Source organism: Colobus angolensis, unplaced genomic scaffold (assembly GCF_000951035.1).
Source record: "Colobus angolensis palliatus isolate OR3802 unplaced genomic scaffold, Cang.pa_1.0 Scaffold182, whole genome shotgun sequence".
NCBI classification, from domain to species: domain Eukaryota; kingdom Metazoa; phylum Chordata; class Mammalia; order Primates; family Cercopithecidae; genus Colobus; species Colobus angolensis.
This window is the reverse complement of record NW_012114955.1, coordinates 1341283-1358217: the sequence shown is the minus strand read 5'-3', so window position 1 is coordinate 1358217 and position 16935 is coordinate 1341283. Positions and strand designations below refer to the sequence as shown.

At 40.1% G+C, this 16935-nt stretch overlaps 1 protein-coding gene across 3 annotated transcripts in view; it reads left to right on the top strand.

Annotated features, from left to right (window-relative positions):
- Nucleotides 1–16935, top strand: part of TNPO3 (transportin 3) — a 100713-nt gene that overhangs the window by 31180 nt on the left and 52598 nt on the right. For all 3 annotated transcript variants that reach the window (XM_011939576.1, XM_011939575.1, XM_011939577.1), the window contains 3 exons: nt 4070–4270; nt 5177–5250; nt 7166–7322. In XM_011939576.1, the coding sequence (XP_011794966.1) occupies nt 4070–4270; nt 5177–5250; nt 7166–7322 (432 nt within the window). The remainder of the gene's footprint in view (nt 1–4069; nt 4271–5176; nt 5251–7165; nt 7323–16935) is intronic.

The following is a 16935-nucleotide window of genomic DNA, read 5'->3' as shown; positions in this document are numbered from 1 at the left end:
CCTTACTAGCTAGGACTACAGGCACACACCACCACACCCAGCTAATTTTTTAAATTTTTGTAAAGGCAGAATCTTGCTATGTTGCTCAGGCGGGTTCCACCTCCGCCTCCTAAAATGCTGGGATTATAGGCGTAAACTGCCTTGCCCAACTAGGAACGTTTTCTTGAATTACAGTTTTTGATAATTGTTGTGTTTCCTTGTTTTGATTTTCTTCTTCAGATCTCTGTTGTCTAGATGTTAGATCTTTGCCTCTGTTCAATATTTGTCATTTCCTCTTGAATCTTTAAAAATTTTTTTTTTATTTAAAAAAACACTCCTTTTCATGTGTTTCTCTTAAGACATTATCTGATGTGTTTAGTCACAGTGAAATTCCTCCTAGTCTTCATCTCTGAAGGGATTTTCTTCTTTAATTTCTGTTTTTTTCCTGAGATTTTTACCGCATTTCTGAAATTTTCCTTCCCAATTCTGTTCTTCCATGTCTTGTATCATTTTCTTAATGTTGTTTAGCTCATTTTGAAATAATAGGCTAGGTTTTTAAACCTGTTTTTCTGGTCTTCTTTCCTCATAAGGTGTTACTCTGCTTATTTTCTCTTTCAGCCATGTGTGACATTTGACCTCAGTTGGTTATTTTCTGTGAAATTAGTTTTTCTGAATTTCTAGAAGGAGGTTTGATTAAGGATAATACTTTCAACCTTTTCTTCCTTCATCTCTATTATACTTGTCCTATATTATTTTGGTTTTTTTTCACAGCAGTTTTTCCTCAGTTGGGGTCTTTTCCTTACTGTTTGGTTTCAAGGTTTTATAAAGGCTGAACTGTTGGCATCCTCTTCACACTTATACTCACTGGCTGTTGGATTGGGTAAAACCTCCTCCATTTTCTTTTTTTTTTTGAGACAGAGGGCGGCTGAGTGCAGTGGTGTGATCTCGGCTCACTGCAACCACCGTCTCCCGGGTTCAAGTGATTCTCCTATCTCAGCCTCCAGAGTAGCTGGGATTACAGGCACCCGCCACCATGCCCAGCTAATTTTTGTATTTTAGTAGAGACGGGGTTTCACCATGTTAGCCAGACTGGTCTTGAACTCCTGACCTCAGGTGATCTGTGTGCCTCGGCCTCCCAAAGTGCTGGGATTACAGGCATGAGCCACCGTGCCCAGCTCAACCTCCTCCATTTTCAACTGCCATCCTCAGATTGGCTCCTTGTACTTTCTAGTGAATCTCTATTGGTTCTTGGTGTTTCTCTGTTCTTAGGTCCATTAGACACCATGTTGTTTGCCTCTGCTTCCACATTTACTGAGACTAAAACTACACAGATCTTACAGATGTCACTGGCTTGTCTCTTTCCACTTATATTTTGGGGTTCTTGTAGATACCCTTGGAGATAACTAGACAACACCTAATTTTGTTGCTGTCTAATGCTCTGTTTTTATGAGGGATTTGTGGAGATTGTATAAAGCTTTGTAGAATCTTTTTGCTATTTAAAAATATATTGGCTAGGCATGGTAGCTCACGCCTGGAATCCCAGCACTTTGGGAGGCCAAGGCAGGAGGATCGCTTGAGTTTAGGAGTTCAAGACCAGCCTGGGCAACATGGTGAAACCCCATCTGTACAAAAAATACAAAAATTAGCTGGGTGTGGTAGCAGACACCTGTAGTTCCAACTACTAGGGGGCTGAGGCAAGAGGATCTCTTGAGCCCAGGAGGTCGAGGCTGCAGTGAGCTGAGATCGTGCCACTGCACTCCAGCCTGGGTGACAGAGTGAGACCCTGTCTCAAAAAATAAAAAGATATTAATGTGAACAAAGTAAAGATATTCTGATGGTATATTAAATCATAGGCATGCTTGGATTACTGGTTAATCAATGGCTAAAAACTTTGGAAGATTTTTTACTTGAGAAAGGAAAATTGGTGCTATTAGTACTACATTAATTCATTAAACATTTGTTGAATACATTTGAGACACGATGCTTGGACTAAAAAGTACAAAAATTAGTAAAATATACTATATCTGTAAAGAAGTTAACACCTCATGCTTGCTTTGTACCCCTTATTTCATCGAAAGCTAATGTTGGGGTTTTTTGGTGGGGGGTGGGAGGAGCGGTTTTTTTAAAAACAGGGTGCCTGTTGCCTGGGCTCAAGCAATGCTCTCGCCTCAGCATCCCAAGTAGCTGGGACCACAGGTGCATGCCACCATGTGCAGCTAATTTTTTATTTTTTATTTTTTAGTTCTTTTAGACAGAGTGTCACTCTGTCACCCAGGCTGGAGTACAGTGGTGCAATCTCGGCTCACTGCAACCTCGGCCTCCTGAGTTCAAGCTATTTTCCTGCCTCAGCCTCCTGAGTAGCTAGGATTACAGGAGAGTGCCACCACACCCGACTAATGTTTTTGTATTTTTAGTACAGACAGGGTTTCACCATGTTGGCCAGGCTGGTCTTGAACTCCCGACCTCAGGTGAGCTGCTTGCCTCTGCCTCCCAAAGTGGTGAGATTACAGGCGTCAGCCACTGTGCCGGGCCCCAGCTCATTTTTTAAATTTTTTGTAGAGGCATGGGGGTCTTGTCATGTTGCCCAGGCCAGTGTCAAAACTTCTGGGCTCAAACAGTCCTCCCCCTTTGGTCTCCCAAAGTGCTGAGATTATAGGCATGAGCCACACGCCCAGCCTAAAGCTAAGTTTTATGTCAGTAAATCTGTAATTAGGAAATTCAGGGTCTTTATTTTCCATTTACTTTAGGAACTTTTACAAGCCGTTTATTCTACCTGTTTCTATATCTAACTTGCTTCATATCTATCTTTGGAAAGATCTTGAAGGATACACAAGGGATTATGTGTTACTTGTGAAGAGCTCTGTCTTCATAAAAAATTGACCCCTTCTCTTTACAATATACACTGTTCCTGAATTGAGATTGAAATTTTTTTCAGTCCATTATTGCCAGTCCATATCAGTCTTCTTCTAGAGGCTGTTTAGCATAGAATTGGATTAGAATTAATCTAATTAATTAGTTGTCTACAATCTACTGCACGATTTTGTTTACAAAGTTGTCTTCAAAATATGGCTCCCCTTTATAGTTGTGACTAGCTACTACAGGCCAGATTTTATACTTTGGTTCTTTTTATTATGTCTGTAGATAAGTTTATTTTTCCATTGAAAATGATTTCAGTAGCCTGTGTAGCACTTTGCCAAGTAGTAATTCATCAGAAAATAATTGAAGGGACCAGGCACGGTGGCTCATGCCTGTAATCCCAGCACTTTGGGAAGCCGAGGCAGGAGGATCACCTGATGTCAGGAGTTCAAGATCAGCCTGGCCAACATGGTGAAACCTCGCCTCTACTAAAAATACAAATATTAGCTGGGTGTGGTGGTGCACATCTGTAATCCCAGCTAGTCGGAAAGCTGAGGCAGGAGAATCACTTGAACCTAGGCGGCAGGGGTTGCAGTGAGCCTAGATTGTGCCACTGCACTCCAGCCTGGGTGACAGAGCGGGACTCTGTCTCCAAAAAAAGAAAGAAAATAACTGAAGGATGTGAAATATTTACTTGAGCCAAGATAGTTTTTCTTCTGTTTTATCAGGAACTAATAATTGAAATGTAGGGCTACTGAGACCAATATAAAATATATTCTTATATTTATAGATATATTAAAACAGCTTCTGGATTCAATTCTTAGAGTGAACAAAGCTTTATTTTAAGCAAGAAAAGAGAAGAAACATCCAACCATAGATTAGGACTGGAAATTATACAGTGACATTTTAGTTTAGTGGAGACTTTTGGGACATTTTTCTTCATATTCTTGACACCCACACAGTCATTCAAATCAACAAGATTGTATCTATTAATTTAACTGATAGTTCTCATGCCTTCCTAGAATTAGTCAGATTTTAGGTAATTACTTTGTTGAACAGAGCATACAACAATGTATTTTGAACTGTTGGCTGAATTACTGGGTAATTTAGCTTGTCAGATTTTTCTTTCTTTATACGTTGGTCTAAATATGTTTATATATAAAGTATTGAGATTGTGGCATTAAAATTAGAAAAGTAGTCTTCTTTAAGACATCTTTGTCTAATACGCTTTCAGGTTCATGCATGGGAGATCTCAGACCAGTTGTTACAGATCCGACAGGATGTGGAATCATGCTATTTTGCTGCACAGACCATGAAAATGAAGATTCAGACCTCATTTTATGAGCTCCCCACAGACTCTCATGCCTCTTTACGGGACTCATTGCTAACCCATATCCAGAACTTGAAAGATTTGTCACCTGTCATTGTAACGCAGGTAAATCCTGTGCTTCTCATTAGAGAAATCTGTATGGCCATTTGGATTTATCAGGATTATTTAAATTGATATTGCTAGGCCATGTGAGGTAATGTTAACTTCATTACAGATGTACTGCTGTATTCTTGTAAGTGGATAGAAAATGAAATTTTTAATCTTTTATATTAATCTTAGAGTTCATTCGGTTTTGAACTAACTTAATACCAGAAGTGGTTAAGGTGAGTATATGTTTTCACAGGCATGCTAGGTCAGAGGTTTAGGTAGTTGCCTTTTAAGAAATCTTTTCTGGGCTGATTGGCTTTAGTAAAGGTCTCATGAATGAAAGGTTGAACTAGAGCATCTGTCCTTTTCCCCCTTGGACAGGGAAATACATTAGATAGGAAAACCGGAAGCTTCTGTGAGTACATACTTACATGTGTCCTCTGCCTGGCATAGAAGTGCCCTTGAAGAGGAGGCTATTGCTTAAGTCTTCAAGATGAGAAATGGAAAGAGAAGGGAAATGGCAATCCATTATTTGAGAACTGAGTCAAAGGTCTGACTTTGTTAGTAGCTTTGACCTTTGGCATAGTATAATTTATATGTCTGTGAAGTTCTGTGGTATTGCCAAATAAAAGTAAATATTGATATATTTTGAGGAATGTCCATACTCTGTTGTTTAACTTCTTTTCTGTGTGTTTTTTTTTTTTTTAATTTTTAACACTTAACTCTTAAATTTCAGCAATTTATAGCTAACCCAGAAGAGTTTACATCAGATACATATAACTGAAGGTTGGGAGAAATGGGGGAGGGGAAGTTAGTCTTAGTTGTTATATTGTTTGGAAGAAATGTAATTTCTTTGCTTCCCAATTAATATTTATTGTAACCCTATTTCTGTTCATATGTCTTCATTTATTCTCTCTTATTCAGCTGGCTTTAGCAATAGCAGATCTTGCCCTACAGATGCCTTCCTGGAAGGGATGTGTGCAAACACTGGTGGAAAAGTAAGTAATTTGTATTGACTGTATATTAGCATTTGGAATTGCCATTAACCTACACAGAGAAATTTGTTGGCAATAGCTAGATATTTGACTATTTCCCTGAACTCTTAACATAGAATTATATTATTAACCTTTGTTAGATTAAGTGAAACTTATCTAAAATTTTAAATACTATTGAAATATATTGTGTGGGATGTAAAAGACTAGCAATTTATGTAACACACACTTCTTGAATTAATTGCAGCAAAGTCTTTTATTGCCTTGTGGATCACTCTCACTAACTGGCATGACAGCCATTTTGTAAAAATACAGAATTTAAGAGTGTATTAAATGAGAAGTTGTTATGAATATATGTTTTTACTAATTGGGGTTTGTTTCACGTTTATCAGAGGGACAGTATTCTTTTTAGACACACAGAACTTGTTACTTTGGAACAAGTATTCCTTCTGGGTCCTGGCAAGATAATCTTGATATTTGCTTGCATTTGGTTGGGAAGTTATTTTTGAACAAAGTAGATGTACTTTTTACTTACAATGTAGTGTGTCATTACAGCCTTTTATGGATAACTTTTTATTTATTTATTTTATTTTTATTATTATTGTTTTTTTTGAGACGGAGTCTTGCTCTGCCGCCCAGGCTGGAATGCAGTGGCTGGATCTCAGCTCACTGCAAGCTCCGCCTCCTGGGTTTACGCCATTCTCCTGCCTCAGCCTCCTGAGTAGCTGGGACTACAGGCGCCCGCCACGTCGCCCGGCTAGTTTTTTGTATTTTTTAGTAGAGACGGGGTTTCACCGTGTTAGCCAGGGTGGTCTCGATCTCCTGACCTCGTGATCCGCCCGTCTCGGCCTCCCAAAGTGCTGGGATTACAGGCTTGAGCCACCGTGACCGGCTTGGTTTAGTTTTAGTTTTTGTTTTTATTGTTTTTTTTGAGACGGAGCCGCCCTCTGTCACCAGGCTGGAGTGCAGTGGCGGCATCTCAGCTCACTGCAAGCTCCGCCTCCCGGGTTTACGCCATTCTCCTGCCTCAGCCTCCTGAGTAGCTGGGACTACAGGCGCCCGCCACGTCGCCCGGCTAGTTTTTTGTATTTTTTAGTAGAGACGGGGTTTCACCGTGTTAGCCAGGGTGGTCTCGATCTCCTGACCTCGTGATCCGCCCGTCTCGGCCTCCCAAAGTGCTGGGATTACAGGCTTGAGCCACCGCGCCCGGCCTATATATTGTTTTTGAAACAGGGTCTCACTCTGTCACCCAGGCTGAAGTGCAGTGGTGTGATCATGGTTCACTGGAACCTGCAACTCTTGGGCTCATGAGATCCTTCTGCTTCAGTCTCCTAAGTAGCTGGGATTACAGATGCACACCACCATGCCTGGCTAATTAAAAAATTTCTAATGTAGAGACGGTCTCCCTGTGATGCCCAGGCTGGTCTTGAACTTGTGGGCTCAGGTGATCCTCCTGCCTTGGCCTCCCAAAGTGCTGGGATCATAAGCATGAGCCAGCACACCTGGCCCTTAACCCTGTATTTTACAAGCAACCACTATTAACAATTGGCTATGTAGAGTTTCCTTTATGCATTTTAAAATAAATAAGTGCATATATATTTTAATGTACAAATATCTGTGTATTTGTTCACCCATATTCAATATGTTTCATACATGTTTTTCACTTACTACATTGTGGACATTTTTTCATGTTAGGACATATAGATATCACATTCATTATAATGGCTATGTTTCATTGAAAAACTGTGTCCTTTTTTTAATCTTAACTGATTGTGGAGGACATTTATGTTTATATCTTTTTTCTCTCCTTAATAGTGGTGGGAATGCTGCTTTTGTTGTGAGTTACTCTGATGGCTGTTATCTTACGTGATTGTGTATTTTCTGGCTATAAATAACATATCTCCCCTTTTTTCTTTTGCAGATACAGCAATGATGTTACTTCTTTGCCTTTTTTGCTGGAGATCCTTACAGTGTTACCTGAAGAAGTACATAGTCGTTCCTTACGAATTGGAGCTAATCGGCGCACAGAAATTATAGAAGATCTGGCCTTCTACTCTAGTACAGTAGTATCTCTATTGGTGAGTAAGTTTGAAATACTAAGTTGCTGCATAAAGACAGAAAACCACGATGGTTATTTTGTAATCCAGTTGCATTATTGTGAAATAGCTTTCTTTGCAAAATTTAATGATGATGCTTTGGCATTTATGTAACACCTTACCATTACAACATACTTTCAGAAACTATGCTTTTTTTTTTTTGAGACGGAGTCTCGCTCTGTCACCCAGGCTGGAGTGCAGTGGCCGCATCTCAGCTCACTGCAAGCTCCGCCTCCCGGGTTTACGCCATTCTCCTGCCTCAGCCTCCCGAGTAGCTGGGACTACAGGCGCCCGCCACCTCGCGCGGCTAGTTTTTTGTATTTTTTTAGTAGAGACGGGGTTTCACCGTGTTAGCCAGGGTGGTCTCGATCTCCTGACCTCGTGATCCGCCCGTCTCGGCCTCCCAAAGTGCTGGGATTACAGGCTTGAGCCACGGCGCCCGGCCCAGAAACTATGCTTTTTAAGTTTCTGTATAATCCTCTAAGGTGACGTTATCTCTTTTATGAATGAAAAATGGACTTTAGAGTTACACAACTGTTAATTCAGAATTTGAACTAAGGCCATCTCATTATATATCTTGTGCTCTTCTACTGCTTAATGCTCCCAACTGTTGACTGTTAATAAAGGATCATACAAAGGGAAGTGTGTATAAACCTACTTTACTAAGAAAGGATCCTTCCTTTTTTTTTTTTTTCTAATTGATACATGAGAGTGGTACATATTGGTGGGGTTACATGTGTTACTTTTATTTTTTGAAACAGGGTCTCTGTCTCCCAGGCTGTAGTACAGTGGCATGATCTCAGCTCACTGCACCCTCCCCTCCTGGGCTCAAGTGAACCTCTCACCTCAGCCTCTTGAGTAACTGGGACTACAGGTGTGCGCCACCATGCCCAGCTAAGTTTGTGTTTTTTTTTTTTTGTAGAGATGGTGTCCCTTCATGTTGCGTAGGCTGGCCTCGAACTCCTGACCTCAAGTGATCCGCCTGCCTCAGCCTCCCAAAGCTCTGGGATTACAGGCGTGAGCCACTGTGCCCAGCCAGTGTATTATTTTTATCCAAGTATATAATATGTGATGATCAGATCAAATCAGGTGATGATCAAATTGAGCTATTCATCACCTCAAACCTTTATCATTTCTTTGTGTAGGGAACATTCTAAGTATTCTCTTTCGGCTATTTTGAAGTACTCAATAAATTATTAACTATAGTCACTTTTTTGTGCTGTGTAACACTATAACTTATCCTTTCTATTCAGCTGTATTTATGTACCCATTAATCAACCCTTCTTCATCCTCCCTTCCCCATTACCCTTCCTAGCCTCTGATCACCATCATTCTACTCTTCACCTTTATGAGATCCTTTTTTTTTTCACTCCAACATAGCAGTGAAAGCATGCGATATTTGTCTTTCTGTGCCTGGCTTATTTCACTTAACATAATGTCTAACAGTTCCATCCATGTTGCTGCAAATGACAGGATTTTATTCTTTTTGTGGCTAATGAATATTTCACTGTGCACCTATACCATTGTTTTTTTATCCATTCAGCCATTGATAGGTACTTAAGTTGACTCCATATCTTGGCTCTTGTGAATAGTGTTGCAGTAAACATGGGATTGTAGACATCTTCTTGATATTCTGGTTTCTTTTCTGGGTGTTTATCCAGCAGTGGGATTGCTAGATCATATGGTAGTACTATTTTCAGTCTTTTAAGGAACTTTGATACTGTTTTTCATGACTGTACTACTTTACATTCCAGAGCGTTCCCTTTTCTCTGCATCCTTGCCAGCATTTGCTATTGATCTTTTGCCCATTTTTTTATCTTTTTTTTTTTTTTTTTTTGCTATTGAGTTGTTTGGGTTCCTTATATATTGTCGTTATTAATCTCTTGTCGATGGGTAGTTTGCAAATATTTCCTCCCATTCTGTAGGTTGTCTCTTCACTTGGTTGATTGTTTCTTTTGCTGTGCAGAAGCGTTGTAGCTTGATGTAATCCCTTGACTGTTTTTGCTTTGGTTGCCTTTGATTTTTAGGTATGTCTTAAGAGATCTTTGCCCAGATCAATGTCCTGCAGCATTTCCCTAATGTTTTCTTGTAGTAGTTTTACAGTTCACATCTTGCATTTAAGTCTTTAATCCATTTTGATTTGATTTTTGTATATTGTGAGAGAGAAAAGAAAGGATCCTCTCTTAAAGATGAACTGAAATTTTGAGAGGGAGGTGATAGAAGATTTTACTTGACCTTTTGAGGAGTATCCCATTATGGATGAGCTAATACACATTTTTAAAAGAATTAGATGTGATTAAGCTCCTTTCAGTTACTCGACATTTTTAATACTCTAGAGCAGGAGTGGGTAAATCTATAGTTTATGGGTTGGCTGCCTCTTTTTGTAAATAAAGCTTTGTTGGAACACAGTTATGCCCATTTGGTTATATTTTGTCTGTCTATTATTTTGGACTATATCAGCATAATTGGGTATTTTTCACAGAGACCATATGGCCTGCAAAGTGTAAAATATTTATCTGGTTTTTTTTTTTAGATGGAGTCTCGCTCTCGCTCTGTCGCCCAGGCTGGAGCGCAGTGACTGGATCTCAGCTCACTGCAAGCTCTGCCTCCCGGGTTTACGCCATTCTCCTGCCTCAGCCTCCCGAGTAGCTGGGACTACAGGCACCCGCCACCTTGCCTGGCTAGTTTTGTGTATTTTTTAGTAGAGACAGGGTTTCACCATGTTAGCCAGGATGGTCTCGATCTCCTGACCTCGTGATCCACCCGTCTTGGCCTCCCAAAGTGCTGGGATTACAGGCTTGAATCACCGCCCCCAGCCTTATCTGGTTCTTTATAGAAAATGTTTACTGGTTCCTAAAGTACATGGTAATAAATTGATTAGCCCATATCTCATTTATAGGTCTTTATAGTCCAGCTTAATTTTCTCAATAATGTGGTTATACAGCTTGAATATCCCTTATCAAACACTTCTGGCTTGGGACCAGAAGTGTTTAGGGAAGGGCAAAAAAAGTAGTATTTGGGATTTCTGAGTTTTTTAAATTTTGGAATATTTTCATTATATTTACTGGTTCAGCATTCCTAATCTGAAATGCTCCAGTGAGCATTTTGTTTGAACGTTATGTTGGCACTGAAAAACTTTTGGATTTTGGAGCATTTTGGAGTTTGGATTAGGGATACTTCACCTATAGTAAATTATTTTTCAGAGATGTGTTTCAGTACAGCAAGATCATAGATCTTTTTGTTTGAAAAAAATTAAAATTCTGTTAAAAATTGTGTTCAGTTTTGTATTAGAAATTCATTGGAGGGCTGGGTGCGGTGGCTGACCCCTGTAATCCCAGCACTTTGGGAGGCTGAGGCAGGCGGATTACTTGAGGTCAGGAGTTTGAGACCAGCCTGGCCAACATGGTGAAACCCCATCTCTACTAAAAATACAAAAATTAGCCAGGTGTGGTGGCACACTCCTGTAGTCGCAGCTAGTCAGGAGGCTGAGGCAGGAGAATCACTTGAACCTGGGAAGCGGAGGTTGCAGTGAGCCAAGATTGCACCACTGCGCTTCAGTCTGGGCGACAGAGGGAGACTCCATCTCAAAATAAATAAATAAATAAATAAAATAATCCTTTTAAGTTAAATATATGTTTCTCACTTAGCCATTTATTTTAAAGAAATCGTTTTATGGAAAATTAGAAAATATGGACAGCAAATTACATTCAAACCATCTGGAGATCATACAGTTAACCCTTTCTTCTATGAACATACTTCTTTATGGACATATATACAGATACTTTAAGCCCGAATGCAATTATACTTTACTTATTCTTCTGCATCTTGCTTTTTCAGTCCTCTGCTTATCTTTTCATGTTATTAAGTTTTCATATCATCTGATAAACCCAGACCATATTCACATTTCACCAGTTGGTCCTAAGATATTCTTTACAGGCCGGGCCTGGTGGCTCATGCCTGTAATCCCAGCACTTTGGGAGGCCAAGGCTGGCAGATCACAAGGTCAGAAGCTCGAGACCATCCTGTCAACATGGTGAAACCCTGTCTCTTCTAAAAATACAAAAATTAGCTGGGTGTGGTGGCATGCACTGTAGTCCCAGCTACTTGGGAGGCTGAGGCAGGAGAATTGCTTAAACCCAGGAGGCAGAGGTTGCAGTGAGCCGAGATTGCACCACCGCACTCCAGCCTGGGTGATAGAGTGAGACTCCGTCTCAACAAAAAGAGAGAAAGAAAAAAAGATACTCTTTACAAAGAATATCCAATCTATAACTATGCCTTGTATCAGGTTCTTAGTCACAGTCCCACATCCTGTTCCTTCTTTAAAATGACATGACTTGTTGAAGAGATTGTACCAGTCGTTTTATAGAATTGTCTTACCTTTATGATTTTCTGATTGTCTCTCCTTTGTTTCATTTAGCTTGTTTTTCTTTTCTCTGTATTTACTCTAATTGGAAGTTGTATCTAAGCAGCCCTTCTCAGTAGGGATTCCTCAAGAGAATTAAACCTAAAGCTTTCATTATATGTAATGAATTCTTTCCTCTACATTAATAATGGTTCTAGCTATATACCACCCTTAGGATAATTAAGAAGATAGGCACTCAGATAATTTTCTGAAGGACTTAATTCTTATACAATAAACTTTTTTGTAGCTATAGAGCCTCACTATGTTGCCCAGACTGGTCTCAAACCTGGTCTCAAATGATCCTCCCTCCTTGGCCTCCCCTAATGATGAGATTACAAACGTGAACCACCACACTTAACCTATAGAATGTAATTCTTTCGTAGGATCCTGATTGAGAAAAACTGAGAGGCTTGGATGATTAGTTTTTAAAAGTTAAACATTTTGGGATAGAATATATCATAGGTACTTGATGCTATGTCTTAGTATATATACAGCATTCGGTTGACCTTCTGTTAGTGATGCTAGGGTTGACCACTGGATTAGGATGAAAGTCTGATCCTTCCATTTTTAAAAGTCACCTTCCTCCTTTGTAATATAATGTAGTTTGTGTGATGGAAGCTTGTTATTTTATGAATGTTCAATTCCCTGTCAGACTTTAGCCTAATTATTTTACATTCCAGTAGATAATCCTTACTTTAATCAATAATTTCATTATGGGCCAGGCAGTGTGGTTTATGCCTATAATTGCAGCATGTTGGAAGGCTGAGGTGGGAGGGTTGCTTGAGGCCAGGTGTTCAAGACCAGCCTGGGCAACATAGCAAGACCCTGTCTCAAAAAAAAAAAAAAAAAAAGAAGTAACCAAGCATGGTGGCATACACCTGTAGTCCCAGCTACTCAAGAGTCTGAGGCAAGAAGGATCACTTGACCCCAGGAGTTCAAGGTGGCAGTGAGCCATGGTTGTGCCAGTGTACTCCAGTCTGGACAACAGAACAAGACTCTGTCTCTAAAAATAATAATACTTTCATTTTGCAATGGCTTGCAAAATGATATTTGACTATTTCTGTCATTCCTTGTACATATAAGTTGGCATTCTTATGGGCTCCTACTAGAAGGGTAGGATAAATCTTAATTCTTTTCAAAATGAGGGTTTATTTTAAAGCTGCCTTGAATGTTAATTTTTTTTTCTTTTTCTGTTTTTGTCTTTTTGAAGTATGATGGACTCATGTTCATTAGGTCCAACCAGATGTTTCCTTTCCAAATTTCAGAATCCCGTTCTTTACCAGTTTCCTAACTTTCACATGAGAAGTGTGGAGAGACTGTAAATTCAACTGTTGTTTGTAATTCAGCAAGTCACACAGTTTTGTATGTGAGTTTCAACAGTGCTAACTTTGTAGCCACAAAAAATAAGAGCTGCTTTTAGACTTGGCATGAAAGCTCTGGTGCTCACACTATGGCTTGAGTTGAGAATTAATGGACTCAAATTTGTCATTTTCTTTTTGTAAGCACTTGTGAACTTAAAATAATCCAGTCCACATGTATTTTGTGTCATGGTTACTGCCACAGCAGTCAACTACAGCAGCCACTTGGGCATTCAAGGCACGTGCTTGACTTAGCACATCATGACAGTCAATCACAGGTGATATTTTCCTAATTGTGCAGTCTGAAAAATATATTTCCTGTGGTGCTTAAAAATGTCTCTGATTTTGTCATGTAGCTTGTCATGTTATAGAACCCAGAGGATGAAATTAGTCCAAAATGGCCAAGAAAAAAATAGGCATGTGGCTGTAATGCCAGGGTCCAAACTCCTCTTAAGACCTTTTCTCGGCCGGGCACAGTGGCTCAAGCCTGTAATCCCAGCACTTTGGGAGGCCGAGACGGGCGGATCACGAGGTCAGGAGATCCAGACCATCCTGGCTAACACGGTGAAACCCCGTCTCTACTAAAAAAAATACAAAAAACTAGCTGGGTGAGGTGGCGGGTGCCTGTAGTCCCAGCTACTCGGGAGGCTGAGGCGGGAGAATGGCGTGAACCCGGGAGGCGGAGCTTGCAGTGAGCTGAGATCCGGCCACTGCACTCCAGCCTGGGCGACAGAGCGAGACTCCGTCTCAAAAAAAAAAAAGAAAAAAAAAAAAAGACCTTTTCTCGTTTAGTTTCCTGCACACTCTCCTTTAATGGTTACATTCTATCCTATGTCTTGTTAGTATTATACTTTTGTGGTCTCTCCTAATGGACCCATTCCTAAACATGGTATTGAACTTTTTGAAGTTTTAAATGTGTTTCTGCATGCTGTCATAGCTGAACTGAACCTGTGCTTCTAATATTTGTGTCTCTCCACTTTCTATTTTGTTAATCTAAGATCTCAATTCTTATTTATCCCTGCTATCTTTTTACTGGTGAGCTCTTCTGGACTCTGGCATTTATCTTGAAGCTTTTGAAGACTTACTTTAAGAGACAGATTTTTAACATAGCATAGCTCTCAAAGAGAAACAGAAGATAACTCTTAGTTCTGATGCTTTAGAATGTATGTTTGATTTAATTTGCAGAATTTCATCTTTTCAAAGAGATTAGTTTTAGAAACAGGTTTTTTCAGAATTTGGTCCTTCAGTTTGAGTCTGTAGTTAGAATGTAGAAGCAAATCCTTCCACTTGTATACATCATGTCTTATTAAAATTGAAATGACATTCAAGAAGTATAAAGGCCAAGTGATTATGTAATTATATATGCTTGTTGGAAAAAGGTGGAGTTGGAAAAAGGTGAGTTTTTATCAACAGCATCAAAGATTCAATTGAGAGTTTGAGACAGGTTGAGAGGGAGAGAGAATGAGTATCAGCTCTTAAAGAGAAATCTCTCAGTGGCTCCAGTTCATGTTAAGGGAACTTACTCTACTTTCAGCCTTGAAATTAAGTGCTCCTGTGCCTTTATTAGTTTATGTATCACATATTTAAATATATTGCATATATTAGTGTCATACTCTTTTCTAAAAATTCTGGCCATTTTAGTGATTCTAGGCAACTGCCTGGCATCCGTGAATATTTTCTCTCTGAGTTTCAGGGGAACAAAGAAAGTCTTGAGGTAAAAAATAACTAGAAGAACTTAATGGGGCCAGAACCATATTTGCAACATTTTCTCATCTCATCTAGTGTGTTTTCTGGTGACTTTTAAAGTGTTATTTTATTTTTTAATCTGTAGAGACAGGGTCTTACTTTGTTGCTCAGTTTAGTCTAGAACTCCTGGGCTCAAGCAATCCTCCCACCTCAGCCTCCCAAAGCGCTGGGATTATAGGCGTGAACCCCTGCACGCAGCCTCTGATGACTTTTTACGAGTACTTTCCCCTCTAAAGCAAGAGCTCAGTTCTTTCCTTTCCTGCCATTCTTCCTTCTTTTTTTTTTTTTTTTTTTCCCCCAGACAGAGTCTGAAAGTCTAAGTGTTAGAATGACTGGTCAGCTTGTCATGTACTTTTCTTCCTCCCACTGAAATATAATGGCCTGGAAGAGAGAGAAAAAATAGAAGGAATCAGGTATATTGATGTACTTGGACTTCCTTTCTTCTGTCTTCTGAGAAGGAAAGGTTGTTTGTTTTGTTTTGTTTTGTTTTGTTTTTGAGACGGAGTCTCGCTCTGTTGCCCAGGCTGGAGTGCAGTGACTCGATCTCGGCTCACTGCAAGCTTGGCCTCCCAGGTTCACGCCATTCTCCTACCTCAGCCTCCTGAGTAGCTGGGACTACAGGCGCCCGCCACCACACCCGGCTAATTTTTTTGTCTTTTTCAGTAGAGACGGGGTTTCACCGTGTTCGCCAGGATGGTCTCTATCTCCTGACCTCGTGATCCGCCCGCCTTGGCCTCCCAAAGTGCTGAGATTAAGGCATGAGCCACCGCCCCCGGCCCAGACCTGAATATCTTTTTTTTTTTTTTTGAGACGGAGTATCGCTCTGTCGCCCAAACTGGAGTGTAGTGGCCGGATCTCAGCTCACTGCAAGCTCCGCCTTTCGGATTCACGCCATTCTCCTGCCTCAGCCTCCTGAGTAGCTCGGACTATAGGCGCTCGCCACCTCGCCCGGCTAGTTTTTTGTATTTTTTTAGTAGAGACGGGGTTTCACCGTGTTAGCCAGGATGGTCTCGATCTCCTGACCTTGTGATCCTCCTGCCTTGGCCTCCCAAAGTGCTGGGATTACAGGCATGAGCCACCGTGCCCGGCCCAGACCTGAATATCTTAAATAGCCCTCTGTGGGAATGAGCTGGCATACAGTCACTCATTAACCTCTCACTTCTCTTCATCTTAGCAACCTAGCATTCTTTGGAGCACAATAATAAAGACAGTTATGTTCAATGTAGATTTATGTAGTAGATGAAGCTTTGAACTTGGAGAATTTTCCTGTGCGTTTTATATCTGCATTGTAACCACAAATATCAATATTTAGATCTGATTTAATAATACATTATGGGATTTCACCCCCACTCTCATGCCTCCTGAACCGCATGAAAATTACATTTCTAACTCATTGCTTGCAAGAGCTATTTTAAAACATTCTTTGTCTAGAAAAAGATGCATTACATTTTAGTTTGGAAAAAATATATATCACAAAAACAGTCTACAAGGAGAAACAATGAGTTTTAGTCTAATTCTGTTTTATCTTTTTTATAGTATTTATAGTAGTATCACTTTCTGTGGGATGACATGTTTATTATTCTATTGCCAAAGCTGACACATTAGCTTTTCTTGTGGAAATATACAGTAGTATGCCTAGCTTACTCTAGGTATCTATTCTGTGACAACCAGGTATATAAATAAGTAAACTACTTATAATTTTTTGGATAATACAAACTTAATGCAGAAGTGGGAACTAAGAAATTAGTAAGTTATTTCTGAAACAACTTGGGTAAGTCTGTAATCTCTCTGTACCTTAGTTTTCCCATTGAGAAAGTAGAGACCATAATAGTAGCTACCTATAAAGTTGTATTTGGGAATTGTGTTAGTGCAGTCTCATGCTGCTATAAAGAAATACCTGAGACTGGGTGCAGTGGCTCATGCCTGTAATCCCAGCACCTTGGGAGGCCGAGGCGGATTGCCTGAGGTCAGGAGTTTGAGACCAGTCTGGCCAACATGGTGAAACCCTGTCTCTACTAAAAATACAAAAAAGTTAGCTGGGTGTAGTGATGTGCATCTAATCCCAACTACTTGGGAGGCCGAGGTAGGG